The sequence below is a fragment of the Manis javanica genome, chromosome 15, assembly GCF_040802235.1.
Source record: "Manis javanica isolate MJ-LG chromosome 15, MJ_LKY, whole genome shotgun sequence".
In the NCBI taxonomy this organism is placed as follows: domain Eukaryota; kingdom Metazoa; phylum Chordata; class Mammalia; order Pholidota; family Manidae; genus Manis; species Manis javanica.
Window position 1 is genome coordinate 80,950,432 of NC_133170.1, and position 13,837 is coordinate 80,964,268.

General features: G+C 41.0%; 1 protein-coding gene across 4 annotated transcripts in view; it reads right to left on the minus strand.

Moving 5' to 3' along the window:
• Positions 1-13,837, minus strand: part of TTC28 (tetratricopeptide repeat domain 28) — a 577,193-nt gene that overhangs the window by 151,040 nt on the left and 412,316 nt on the right. For all 4 annotated transcript variants that reach the window (XM_036993107.2, XM_036993106.2, XM_073223237.1 and 1 more), the window contains one exon: positions 4,205-4,712. In XM_036993107.2, the coding sequence (XP_036849002.1) occupies positions 4,205-4,712 (508 nt within the window). The remainder of the gene's footprint in view (positions 1-4,204; positions 4,713-13,837) is intronic.

The window sequence follows — 13,837 nt, forward strand, 5'->3', positions numbered from 1 at the left end:
TGGTTGACACTAGTCTGTGCGTATCGCCACACATTGCTGCTTGTGGGACTTGCACTGGCCACGACTCCACCGGGCAGAGGCACCTGGAAGCTTTGTGCTTAGAGCGCTCCTGGCCTCCACACCATGCGCCTCTTCTCTTGACTGATTTTAATCTGTGTCCTTCCATTGCAATAAACCATAACTGTGAATACGACAGCTTCTAGTGAATTCTGCAAGTCCTTCTGGTGAATTATTGAACCTAGGGGTAGTCTTGGGGATCCCTGCTTGCAGGTAATGTCAGAAGTGACAGTAGTCCTGCGGAATCCCAAACTGCATCACTGGATGAGCAGATTGGAGATAAGAGAAAAAAGAGTTAGTGAGCTTAAAGAGAGGTTAATAGAAATTTTCAAATCTGAAGGATATAGAGAAAAAAGATTAAAAACATGAAGAGAGGCTCAGCAATATATAGGACAATATCAAAGGGACTAAAATAAAGCAGAGTCTCACAAACAGAGCAGATGGGAATGGGCAAGAGGAAATATTTGAAAAAAATCCCCTGAATTTGGGGAATGATACATATCTGCAGATTCAAAAGATCAAAGTACCGGAGGAAGGAAAAACACAAAGAAAGCCACATTTAGGCATGTCATTGTTAAACTACTGAGAACCAAAGTAGAGAAAATCTTTAAAAAAGTCAAGAAAAAATTAGCATATGCCATACAGATTATTTATTGCACTGACTTTTTTTTTTTAATGGGGGTAAAAAATATTTGAAAGTCTATTTTAAACTGTTGAAAGAAAAAAAAGCCAACCAACCTAGAACTCTGTATCCAGCAAAAATACTCTTCAAGAATGAAGATGAAATGAAGACATTTTAAACTTAAAAAAGAAAAATGAAGAGAATTCAACACTAGCAGACCTGCATTACAAGAAATGCTACATGAAGTTCTTCGTACCAGATGGAAACTCAGATCTTTAGGAATGAATGACAGCACCAGAAAAGATAAACAAGTGGATAGATGAAGATAAATCAGTGGATAAACAGAAAACATTATCTTTCCTCTTAATTCTTTAAAATGATTATCTAAAACAACAAAAACAAAATAGCACTGCATTGCAGAGTTTAAAAAGAACATAGATGTGGTACTATATGTGACAACTACAGCGTAAAGTACCAGGAGTGGGGAGTACATGTCTTAAAAAGTTGTAAGGTACTAATATGGAAGTGGTAATAATACTAACTCAAAGTAGACTGTGAAAAGTTAAGGATATATAATGTGATCCTTAGAGCAACCACTAAAAAGTAATGCAAAGAGATAGAGCTACAAAGCAAACAGACAAGTTAAAATAAAATCAGTATGATTAAATTAACACAGAGGGTAGGAAAGGATGTCGAGAACAAAATATAAATGGGACAAACAGAAAATCAAGAGTAAAATGACAGACCTAAACCCAACACCACCGATAATTACATAAATGGATAAAATTCTCGAATTAAAAGGCCATGACTATGAAAGTCCATAAAGAAGACCTAACTAGATGTAATCTGCAGTTAACAAACTTGAAACATAAAGAACACAGAGACAGAAAAAGATGGATTATACAAACAGTAAACATAAGAAGGAGGGAGTATCAGATAAAGACTTCAAGACAAAGTTATGACTAGTGATAAAAAAGGGATATTTCATAATGATAAATGGCCAGTCTGTCAGGAAGACAAAATGATCGTGAATGAATATTCACCCAATGAGTTTCAAAGTATATGATGCCATGTTTCACAGTACGAAGTGGAGAAACAGACAAGTCCACAGTAACAGATGGAGATTTTAACAACCTCCTTCTTAGCAACTGACAAAATATATAGACAAAAGAAAAAAAAAAAGACAAAGATGATCTGAACAACACCATCAACTACCTTGACCAAACTGACATCTACAGAGCATGGCACCCACTGAAATCCTACAAAGTATGTCCTTTGACCATAATGAAATTAAACTAGAATTTGGTAACAATAAAGTATCTACATAAATCCCAAGTATTTTAAAATTAAACAGCATTTCTAGGGGTTATAGAGAAATCACAATTGATTTTAGAAAATATTGTAAACTTAGTGAAGGCAAAACATAATACATCAAAAATTACTGGATGCAGCTAAAGCAGCATTTAAAGGAAATTTTATACTTTTAAATGCTTGTGGCAGAAAGAAGGTCTAAAATCAGTGACCTAAGGTTCAACCTTGAGAAGCCAGAGGCAGTAGCAAGAAGCAAATTATAAAAACGAGACCAGAAAAAAGTAAAACAGAAGAGATGAGCAATAGAAAAAATTAACAAAAACAAAAGTTGGTTCTTTAAAAACGATCAGGAAAACTGATGAATCTCTAATATGATCCAGAAAAGGCACATGGGGGAGGAGGGGGTTGGATTCAGGTGCAAAACATAAAGTACCAGGAACAGAAATAAAAGAGGGTATACATCCCACAAGCATTAAAGCAAAATAAAGAACTATTAAAACAACTCTATACCAATAAATACAACAATTTATGGAAGGAACAAAGTCTTTGGAAAATATAGCTTCTCAAAACTGACACAAGGTGACAAAGAAAATCTGAATAGTCCAACATGCACAGCCTTCTAAACTCCAAATTCTAAGACCTCATATCTATCCTATGTGCCACTGATTGACTTGTCTTCCTTAAATATCTAATCCATCTACTTTTACATTTCAAAACCTTCAAGAATTCTTGTTCACTAGGGTATCCCTTGCCTAGTTTTCCTATTAATTTAGTACATTCCGGAAGCCTAATCATGCCACCATCCCTCAACCATGCCAACCTATTGCATCTCATACCTGCTTTCACATGTCTCTTGGCATCAATGACAGCCCATTCTAGGCCAAATTTCACCTATTCTTCAAGGTCCGCCTGGGTCCAATCTCCTCCAAGAAGGTTTCCAGGGTATCCCAGCCTTCGGGGTCTCCCTTCTAGGGATTTCGTGGCCACGCAACATCCTTAACACTGTCTTGTAGGGAGGCCCCTGTTGTCCTACATATTAGTCTTATTTTCCCAAATAATTATAAACTCTTCGAGAGCGAGAGTAATCTGTTGGATGCGTACACAATGCCAAGAGCTTATTTCTATGGTTCTTATGAGACTCTCAAGACTCTCTTTCTGATCTCAATACCATCTTCAGAGTCATCTCCAAGGATCTGCCAGACTTTTCTAACAACCATATTCACAAAACACATGGTTACAATAAGCATAGGTAGAGGGGAGGGAGAAGTAGGGCTAAACTTATATAAATAGAGGTGGGGGTGCCTTGATTTTATAGGTCACAGAAGAAAAGGGGGCTGAGTTTCACAGTCTGTTGCTACTAATACTTTATAAGCATTTACTAATGCCAGATAAGGCCACTTAAGGCCACCTTCTCCTTGTCCCTTCCCCACCGAGTCCCTGTGGACACAGAACACACCATGGGGTTCCAGGCACAGGGATGAGTTCGGCTTACGCTTCCCAACTCATCTGCCCCCTGCATTCATTATGCACCCACATCTGTTTAAGTGCAGAGACAAGATAACAATGTCTTCCAAAAAGGAGCCAGTCACCCATACTTACTGTCTCTTACAATGACATTCAAGTTCCCCCACATTTATAAATGTCTTTTTAAGCAAGTAGTATCAAAACAGTGACTGCATATCTATTTTAAAAGATTTTTCAAAAAAAACAGTTTTGCATTTATACCAAAATTATCAATACCATTTGTGAATACACATACTTTTGAGGGAAAAAAAAATACCCTTCCTGTGGGGTTAAAGTGACTAAGTAAAGAAATCCCCTTAAACAAAAATCTTCTCAAATTCCCTTCCATTGATGACTTCCTAGCAGCTTCTCTTTCATTGAAACCAAACATAGCTTTATATCCTCATTTCATTCCTCTTCTCTCTAATTAGATAAATCTGGTCGCCCTTCTCTCTAGACAGATTAAAAGGTTGGGGTGTTTTGTTTTTCCACTATTTCTGAATTCTAATCCTTAGAGCACTGTGAAGACAGGAAGGATCATGTGATTTAGAGCAGGCAGGCTCCAAGGAAATATATCTGAAGGAAATACATAACACACGCAGTAATGAGGTCCTTCTGAATCTAAACACACATTCCTGTAGGAGATACAGGCCACTCCAGCTATTTCCAGCCATTGGCATTGACCGGACCTTGCAAGCAATTCTGCCTTACCTAGATTGGAAGATGCTCGCCCCTCTGCAGCCCGATCCTTAAGATCCTCAGCAATGCCCAGCTGCTGCTCATGGTACCGTTTAGCCCTGTCCAAGTCCTGCATGCACCTGGCAGCGTGACCCAGGCCAGCGTAGGCCCGCATCTCAATGGCCTTCTCCACCAATTCCTGCGCCAGCTCCAGCACATGGTTGTGGTAAGACATGGCCTTATCAAAGTTCCTCCTGTAGTGATAGGCACTCCCCAGATTGCTGTAGGCCCGGGCCTCTTCTCGCTTGTTCCCCAGGTCCTTAGCTATCTTCAGATGCTGCTCATGGCACTGCACAGCATTCTCAAAGTCCCCCATGGCAATGTACACAGCTCCCATGTTGCCGAGTTCTCGGGCCTCAGAAAGCTCGTCTTTGGATTGCTTGGCAAGAAGAACGCACTGTTTGTGACTGGCCAGGGCATTGGGGTAGTCTCCGATGGCGGTGTACACGTGGCCCAGACTGCTCAGGGCTGCTGAAGCTGCCTGGAGAGAAAGGATAAGGCAGAGAAACGAAAGCACGTCAGAAAATGGCTTGGGTTTGTTTTAGCAAAATGTTACAGGGTTTGCCTACAACTGTCCCATCCAGTTCCTCATAGCGTTTCCGTAAGTAGTCCACAGACCCAGGCAGAACTGCAAAAGAACCCAGCAAGTTCCTAATCAAAGATAATGGTAATTGAATCAGCAACTTACAACACCTAGTTTCAGAAACAGGTTGTAGTCCACACAGCCTTCACCATAAAGACTCATGGCCGTTCCTAATATACATTCCTTGATGCTATATCTTTGTATTATATATTGATATTATACCTCTGTTAGTCGCTATTAACCTCTGAGTATAAGAAAATGTTGAAGAAAAGCAAAATTAATTACTAGATAATACAGCATAGGAAACGCATGGGAGAAATCTACACAAGGCTCTTTGCACCCTGGGCATTCCTCTAGCCTTGTTCTCCCCCAGACCAAATGGATACATGAGTGGTAATGCAGATGTTCAGAATGATGATTGATAACTTTGTAACCCAGGACCCACTGGAGGGTCCTGTTCTCTCTGTCTCCTCAGTGTGGCTTCATTAGTGCCGCTCCCTGTGGCGGGCTCAGATTCGGATGAGCCCAGAGGAAAACAGTGGGTGGTTACAACCTACGGCTCTGAATGGGGTGGCCCCCAGTGGGTCTCAGCACCCCTTTTCAGGCCGACAGTGGCTCTCCAGCTTTGCTTTTCTTGCCCAGAGCTTCTTCTGCCCCGAGCCTCCATGCAGAAAAACGCCGTCTTCCTTGTCCCTTCCCACTGCTTGTCATTCACACATTTATTTCTAAAGAAAACTGCACATGCCCTTTTTGTCTTAAAGGTTTTCATGAAAATGACTGTATGTCAGTATACTGAACCAAATAGGGACAATAACAAATGAGATGTCACATGGGCTCCGGAATCTTACCAAGTACATTTAGTCTTTGAGTCTAGTCTTTATAGTTTCTAATTCCTTTGCAGAGACATAAAAGGGAAGTCATGCTGGGGTTTTTCTGCCCTTCCTGTCATTCTAGAAGCTGGAGGCTTGCCTACCCTTCCCTTCCTTCATCCTGTGCCTACACCCAGGGTCACATATCCCCCTTTCTTCACGATGCTCCTTCTTCCTAACATGACCACAATCCTGGCAGAACAAAGGGTGCGCTCTGTCACAGGTAGGCAAGTGACCTCCACGAGGCCTCCAGGCTAGGGAGTCACAACGAGGGACAGCTACCCATCTGGAGCAAAGGTATTTCCTTATGAGATGTCTGTGCACTTCACAACACTGTTACTAATATTTTATAAATGTGAGTGACTTGCTACCATATTTCTTTTGCCTGTGAAACAGCAATTCTTGATCAAAATAATTGAGACACTGACCACTTTATGAGGCTTGCAAATTATGTGTTTGCAAAGGGGTTCATATGGTTTTAAGTGGCTTTTATCACTTCACAGATGTTCCAACAAAAGATTTAGGAAAATAGAGAAGAAATAAATACCTAGAAATTTACTTCTTTGTTTTTTTTCTGAGTGGCAGAGAGCAGAAATGATTCCATGAAAGTCACAGAGCCGTAGCAGTGTGAGTCTGGTGGAAGCACTGGTGATGTCACCACGGAGCATGCCACATGGATGCGTACCGGCCTCAGGTTCCCACCTGAGGAGCCTCTGCAGGCCCAGAGGTTAGGCCTTCCTGTCAGCACACTGCATGTGGGCCTTCCTACGGCAAAAACTCCCTTCTCCCGGCCTGACAGTCTCCTTTCCTTCCTTTGCTGCAGGCCCAGGGACTCAGCCTCCATCCTCCATTTGTGTAACTGGCCCTCGGCCACCTTACTCTCTGGAGTTCTTCTCCCTCCATGCCTGGTTAGGGGACAGGACACAGTCCACAAACCCTCCTACCCGGGAACTGTTGCCCTCAAAGTAAAACACATGGCTGGCTCTCTCACTATGGAGCTGGTGTGACTTAGCAGGAGACACTCTTGTTTCAGAACTGCACTGCCCTTTACTAGCCTTGGGAACTTCAGAATCTTAACTTCTCTAAGTGTTGTTTTCCAGACAGATGTTTCTAGGCCCCAGCAGTAAGCAAGAAACCAAGTGTTTTCAAACTTAGCCAGGAGCCTCTGTCAAATGTGTAAACCATAAATGATTCACTAGGTAATTCCAAAGAGCAGATCTGGTTGGAAGCCTTGAGCCCTTGGACACTGCAGGGGACCCATTTACAAGGCCTGGGGCAAGCACCACACCCCAGGCATCACTGTTCTGAGGAACTCCTGGTTTATGGAAGCTCCAGATGACAGCCCTGGGATCTTCTGTCACTGGTTCTTCATTTTTCTAAATGCCAGGGAGACCCAGAAGCTCATTTGCTGAAGGCTCTCTGAACAGGAGGGAAGGGAGTGTTTGGGCATGCCCCTCCGGGGCGTGGGGGGCAGAGCAAGGCCTCTGCATCAGCTCTTCCTTGGCACCCTCCAGCTCCAGGCAGTGCTGCCAGCCTGGGACTCTTCACAGTGGGTGTCCTGGAAACCAGCATCTCCAGAGAGGGTGATGTAATCTGTGAAGACACATCACAGCCTCTGAAATTAAAGAGACAGCTTTGATGTAACGTAAGAGTGGAATAGGATTTAGAGTCGGAGGCCCCGGCTCTGTAACCCCGATAAGTTATTTCACTTCATCAGCATGTGTTCTCAACATGTAAATCGTGCTGGTAATGACAGTGCACCAGGATGGGATCAGATGAAGGGTGCCCGCCAGGGCCCTGAGTGAACTGCAGAATTCTCTGTGAATGCACTGCTAAGGTGTTGATGGATGTTTTATGACTGCAAGCTGGCTGCGCTGAGCTCTGCTACCAGGCAGAAGCGAGCACAGGCAACTGCAAATATCAGTCACTATGTCCAAACATCTATATTCCTATCAGTTGCCACAGGAAATGCAGTCCAGTGTTTTACAGCCCCTGGGCAAATCACATGTGATGATATTTATCAGCAAAGTGAATTACAAATTAATCATGTGTCTTTGTTCCTGTTCCTGTAGAATAAGCTTAGATCTGAAACATGGTTTCAGGCTGTGAGCAAGAATCTGAAGACCTACTGCCGATGGGGGATCACAGACCCCACCTCAAGCAGATGCTACATTTGTCACTAAGGTTCACGCTGCCTTTGTATATTAATCTCCTTGAGATTTTTGTGCTAGAATAGCAGCAGCTGCTTCCCACAATGGAAACATTTTGGAACATCTGTATTTGAATACTAAAATGCACACAAATAGTTATGCTAACAAACTATCTGGTTGGAATAAGACAATACTTTTCTCTTTTTACAAGATATAAATTACTCTTGCTCTTGCCAAAGCATGATTTCCAGCTGCAGATGTAGCACACGGGAGTCATCAGCCCTTGTTCTGTGACCTACGTATTTGCAGAAGAGCTGCATCTGACGAGTCTGTTTCATGGCACCCAGAGCTGGAGTAGGAAATCTGCTCATACGCTTTCAATCCATCTTTAAGGGCTTTTAGTCCGAGATAAAATAGAGAAATAAACTACCCAAACCATAACCACACTGATGACGCTCCATTCAAACAGTACTTTGAAGACTTCAACACATTCTCTTTCGCATCTAGCATGTACCCACCCCTGCCTTATTGCACGTATTTTTTGTTAAGGGTTCTATATATTGTGGGAGGATTAAATGAAAATACAGAGAAGATTAGAAATAACTACTGATTGTCTAATTGCATCTATTTTTTAAAGGGGGAAATGTACCAGATAGTAGAAGAAATATGGTTTTTCTTCTTTACTGCCCAAATCCACGTGCCCTCGCATTCCCTGCCAACTCAGTGCCCACCAACCCAAGGTCCTTTGTTAACCACCTGCAACACAAGAGGCAGAGAGATGCAGGGGAATCGGGACAGACTCTGGAGTGAGGCATGTGAGGGCTCAAATGACAAACTGCAATACTACTCAAGCCATGCAACACCTCTGAGCCCCATGTTCCTCATCTGTGAAATGGGAATATTAATACCTCACAGTGCCCTGATGAATATATAGAAGAATTTCAAAGATGTGGGAGAAGATGGCCACAAAGTAAAACATGGAGTTATGTCACCACAATTAAGACACAAGAAGTTTGTCCCACTAATGGTGAGAAGTGTCATCATCTTGATATGCTGGAGTGTATTCCTCTTATTATCCCTCTATAGATGTAGGCATAAGAAAATTCACCCTTTACCCAGGGGTATTTTAGAATCATCGGTATAGCCAACACATGATGTCGGTAAAAATGCTTCATGTCAAGCAGTCAAAGCTTACACAGATATTGGAATGTTTTGGGTCTATTGGTTGGTTCATTTGTTCATTCATTCGTGAACTTAGAAATTCTCTAGACTCACACAAACATAGTCAACTAATTCTAGACACAGTAGCAAAGGTAATTCAATGGAGGAAGGGCAGTCTTTCCAACAACTGGTGTTGGAACAGCTGGGCATCCACATGCAAAAAAAGGTGAATCTAGACACAGACCTTAAACCTTTCACACAAATTGACTCAAAATGAATCACAGACCTAAATATAAAACGTAAAATGATAAAACTCCTAGAAAATAATATAAGAGAAAGTCTAGGGAACTTAAGGTTAGGCCAGAAGTTTTTAGGTACAATATCTATGACAGAAAATTTGATAAGATGGACTTTATTAAACTTAAAAGCTGTGTTCTGCAAAGAGTGCTGTTAAGAGAATGTAAAGACAAGCAAGCCATGGGCTGGGAGAAAATATTTGCAAAACACAAATCTGACAAAGGACTGGCATCCAACATATCTTTTAAAATCTTAAAACTCAACAACTAGAATACAAACAACCTAATTTAAAAGTGGTCAAAAGGATCTGGACACCTCACCAAAGAAGATACAGAGATGGCAAATAAGCATATGGAAAGATGCTCCACATCATATGTCATCAGGGAATTGTAAATTAAGACAACAATGAGATAATACTACACACCTATCAGAGCAGAAATCCAAAAAACTGACCATACCAAATGCTGGTGAGGACGTGGCCCAACAGGAATTCCCATTCATTACTGGCACGAATGCAAAACGGTGCAGCCACTTTGGAAGACGTCTGCGCAGTTTCCTATCAAACTGAGCACACTCTCACAATATGATCCAGCCATCTACCCCCATGAAATGAAACTTCTGTGTACCCAAAAACATGCCCATGAATGTTTGCAACACCTTTATTCGTAATTGCCAAAAACTGGAAGCAACCAAAATGCCTTTCAATAGGCACATTGGTATATTCTCACAATGGAGTTTTAGTCAGTGCTAAGAGGAAATGACCTATCAAGCCATGAAAAGAAATGGGGGAAACCTTAAATGTATATTGTTTAATAAAAGATGCTGGTCTGAAAGGGATACATTCTGTAGGATCCCAACTCTGGTATTCTTGAAAAGACAAAATTAGAGAGAAAGCAAAAAGATCATTGGTTGCAGAAGAGGAAGGAAAGATGAATAGGTGGGGCACAGGGTATTTTCTGGGCAGTGAAACCCTCACTATCCTATAACAATACGACAATGGCAGATACATAACATGACGCATTTGTCAAAACCCAGAGGCTGTACAACACAAATAATGAACCCTAATGTGAACTTCAGGTAATAATAACATATCAGTATTGGTTTGTCAGCTGTAACAAATGTGTCACACTGATATAAGATGTTAGTAACAGGGGAGACTGGCTGGGGAAGGCGAAAGGCTAGGTGGGAACTCTCTGTACCGCCTGCTCACTTTTCTGTAAATCTAAAACTGCTCTACAAAATGAAGTCTATTAATTTAAAAATAAGTGAACAGATTGGAGTTTCCCTCACTGGGGGAGTGGCTGGAAGGGAGTTTGGAAAGGTAGGTTTTGATGAGTTCTGTCGGTCATTTTGTCAAGCATTTTCCTTGTATGTTGTCTCATTTGATCATCTTAACAACCATCTTAAGTGTGTGTCATTGTTATTATATCCACTTGTGAGATAAAACTAGACTCAGAGATAAGGTGACATGCCTCAAAGTACACAACAGCAAAGCCAAGGCTCAGACGCACATACCTCAGACTCGAGCGCTCACGCTCGTGTGACTTCACACAGCTCAGCCCACGGTGAAGAATTTACCATCACCCAGGGGACGATACCAGCCACAGGTTTAATCAAGGGACTGACACGATCAGATCTGTACTTGCATTTATTTCCATGAAGGAGATGAAAAGAAGGGAGATAAGTGTAACAACAACAAATGCTTAAAAATAATAGTTACTAATAAGAATAAGATGTTTTAAGTACTAATGCCACTTAGGGCAGGACATAATGGAGAAATTTGGGGAGGGAGAGAAATGGAAAGACTGTTCACAAATATGCTGGCTTCTCTCTTTCAAAGCAGGTTAAGGCTGTACATCCCCACCTGCATGAAGTCAGGTGTGAGTGGCTATGTGCCCTTTGGTCAGTGAATGTGATTACATTCTGGTGAAGCTTTCAGAACCCACATGTGCTTCCCCACACTCTCTCTTCTTTTTACTACAGGCTGCTCCGTCAGAATCAAACTTTAAGTGAGAATCATGGCAATGTGGAACAGAACCCTGGCTGACCTGTAATGAATACACAGTAGGCACAAGATATAAGCCTTTGTTGTTTGAAGCCACTGAGATTTGGGCATTTATTGTTATTGCAGCACAACCTGGCCTAGCCTGACCTGTACAATACTGAGAATAAATTAATAATTTCCATGCTCTAGTCATCATAGTTGTAGATAACACTCTTTAGTGGTCCAGTTATTTGAGTTATAGTGTTTCTGGATGGTTAAATTGTAGGCATTTACCAAATGCCACAGGTTTACGGATGATGAAATTTCAGACATCTTTATATAAAAACTAAATTTGTGGAGAATTAGATACCAAAATCAGAAACTTAGCTAATCTTTAAAAGCCTTTATTAACCCAGATATAAGGGCCTACCTGCTAATAATTTACCCAAATTACAGGCCTATTTGAGGATAATCAATAGCTACTCAAACACAAACCATGGAAACAGAAGATTGAATCATGTTCTGAGGGGTTTATACACGTTCTATAGTCTTAAATTTCATAATACTCCCAATTTAATTAATGTAGCCTGAAAATTTATCCTTAGTCAGGAACTGAACTGACAAAGTAATTCTCTATAGAGGGCTGAGTGATGCTCGGGCTTACTCAATAGTCACATAAAACCACTGGACAAAAATAATAAAAAATATTTATAGTCTTTATAGTTGACATTATCCATGATATCACTCAATGTCATCTTTATAAGGACCGATGGAAACATTTATTTCAGATTTCAAAGCTTGTAACAAACAGCTGGTCTTAAGAAAAGTGTGACTCTTACAAGTAGTCATATTTACCTTTTTGTTTGGGTCACCAGGGAACTTAATGCTTGACGCAGAGCCTCCCTTTAACAGCCAAACAGAATCCCATAATACATGCAAGCCTGCCCTACCTTCAGCCTATGATATGACTCTAGCCCTCTCATTACTCTGATTTCTTCCAGTATATGTTTTGTTTTCTGCTCCCACAAATCCTTCTTGAATTAAAATAGAGAGAACAAAATCAGTAAAACACAAACAAAAAATGTTACATATTAAGGCTCTTGGTGGGGAGAAAGCTTCCTGAAACGGGTTCTCCCAAGAATTCCTAACTCAGTCACAGTCTGAAGAAGAGACTTAAATACCACAAGCAGGGAAAATTTTAATTACATGGTCTTTAGTTGTCTGAAATCATTTTCACACTATACATGCTCCATAACCGGTTTCAGGTTTATCACAATCAATCTAAGTAGTTTGTCCCAATACCTGCTATTGGAGGAACACTCTGCGGTTGTTAGGAAAGTTGAGTCATTTGTGTGTATCTGAATTCTTTCTACCATATACCATCCTGCTGTTGGCACAGTTGGCTTGAGTCCATTAGTATGAGCTTCGAGAGCAGTTAGAGATGGTTAGAGCTTCTCCATGGTAGCCTGTCAGCCTTTTCTAATACTGTGCAGCCAGAGGAGCTTCCATTATAATTATTTTTATCAAAATTATATTAAGGCTGGAAGAATAATACAATGTCAGAAAGATCTATTGCCTAGACCTAAGAGTTGCTATCACAGGTGATAAATAATTAATAATGCCCAGCATTAATACAGCAATGTTTTCAAACCAATAATTTGTAAATGTCCTTTGCAGATGCAAATTAACGGATTAATAAGGAAACAAGCTTTCTTGAATGAGAAGCTGGGATGACAGATTAGCTATTAAGAGCAATTTATAGGTCATAAGATATGAAAGTTGGCAAGAAACACTACCTCTGCTGGCTCTATAAATAGTAAAACTGCATTTAGTTTCCCAGAGGTATCCTGTTAGACATTTTAATTATACCATAAAAACTGCCAAAATTTATAATGATTTCATTTTTTAACAAACTTGATGCTCCGTGTAAACTTGATGCAATACAACAGGCATCTGTGCTATGCGCCGTAACTGCCAAGTGGCAGCCAGCGGAGGAGTGCGCGCCACTTCCACATGAAGAACTGCACATGATGAATGTCGGAGGGGGGGAATGTAACTCCTAAGATCTCCTCCAGGTTACTTAAGGATTCTCCCAATCCCTCCTTTACATTCTAGCACCTTCCACTGCAGCCACATGCTATCCCATCTCGGAAGATTTTTACAAAGAACTCCATTCTGCAAAGCTGTTGGGCCACAAAATCATGACCAAGTGAAAAATCCTAGAGTCTTGGGAGTCCTCTTGCGTACTTGAGTTTGACTGGGGGTAAATTCCCACACTCACTTGAATAATCAGGCGGGGTTATTTTGGAAACGTTTTTCCAACTCTCAGTTTCACCTACACCTTCAGTTTTATTTGGGGGAGTGATAGGCAGATAGCTTAGTCTCAGGTGAGTTTTTATAACATAATTTACTCAAGGTTCTTATGTAATAATTTGACCTGGGTTAGAAGACATATTCTACCATAATGCTATTTTAGTCCAATTAAAAGTGTTCCTTTCTACACTTGCCAGCCAACCTGAATTCTAGTGGGCTATAAAACATTGTTCTGGAGGGAGCTGGAAT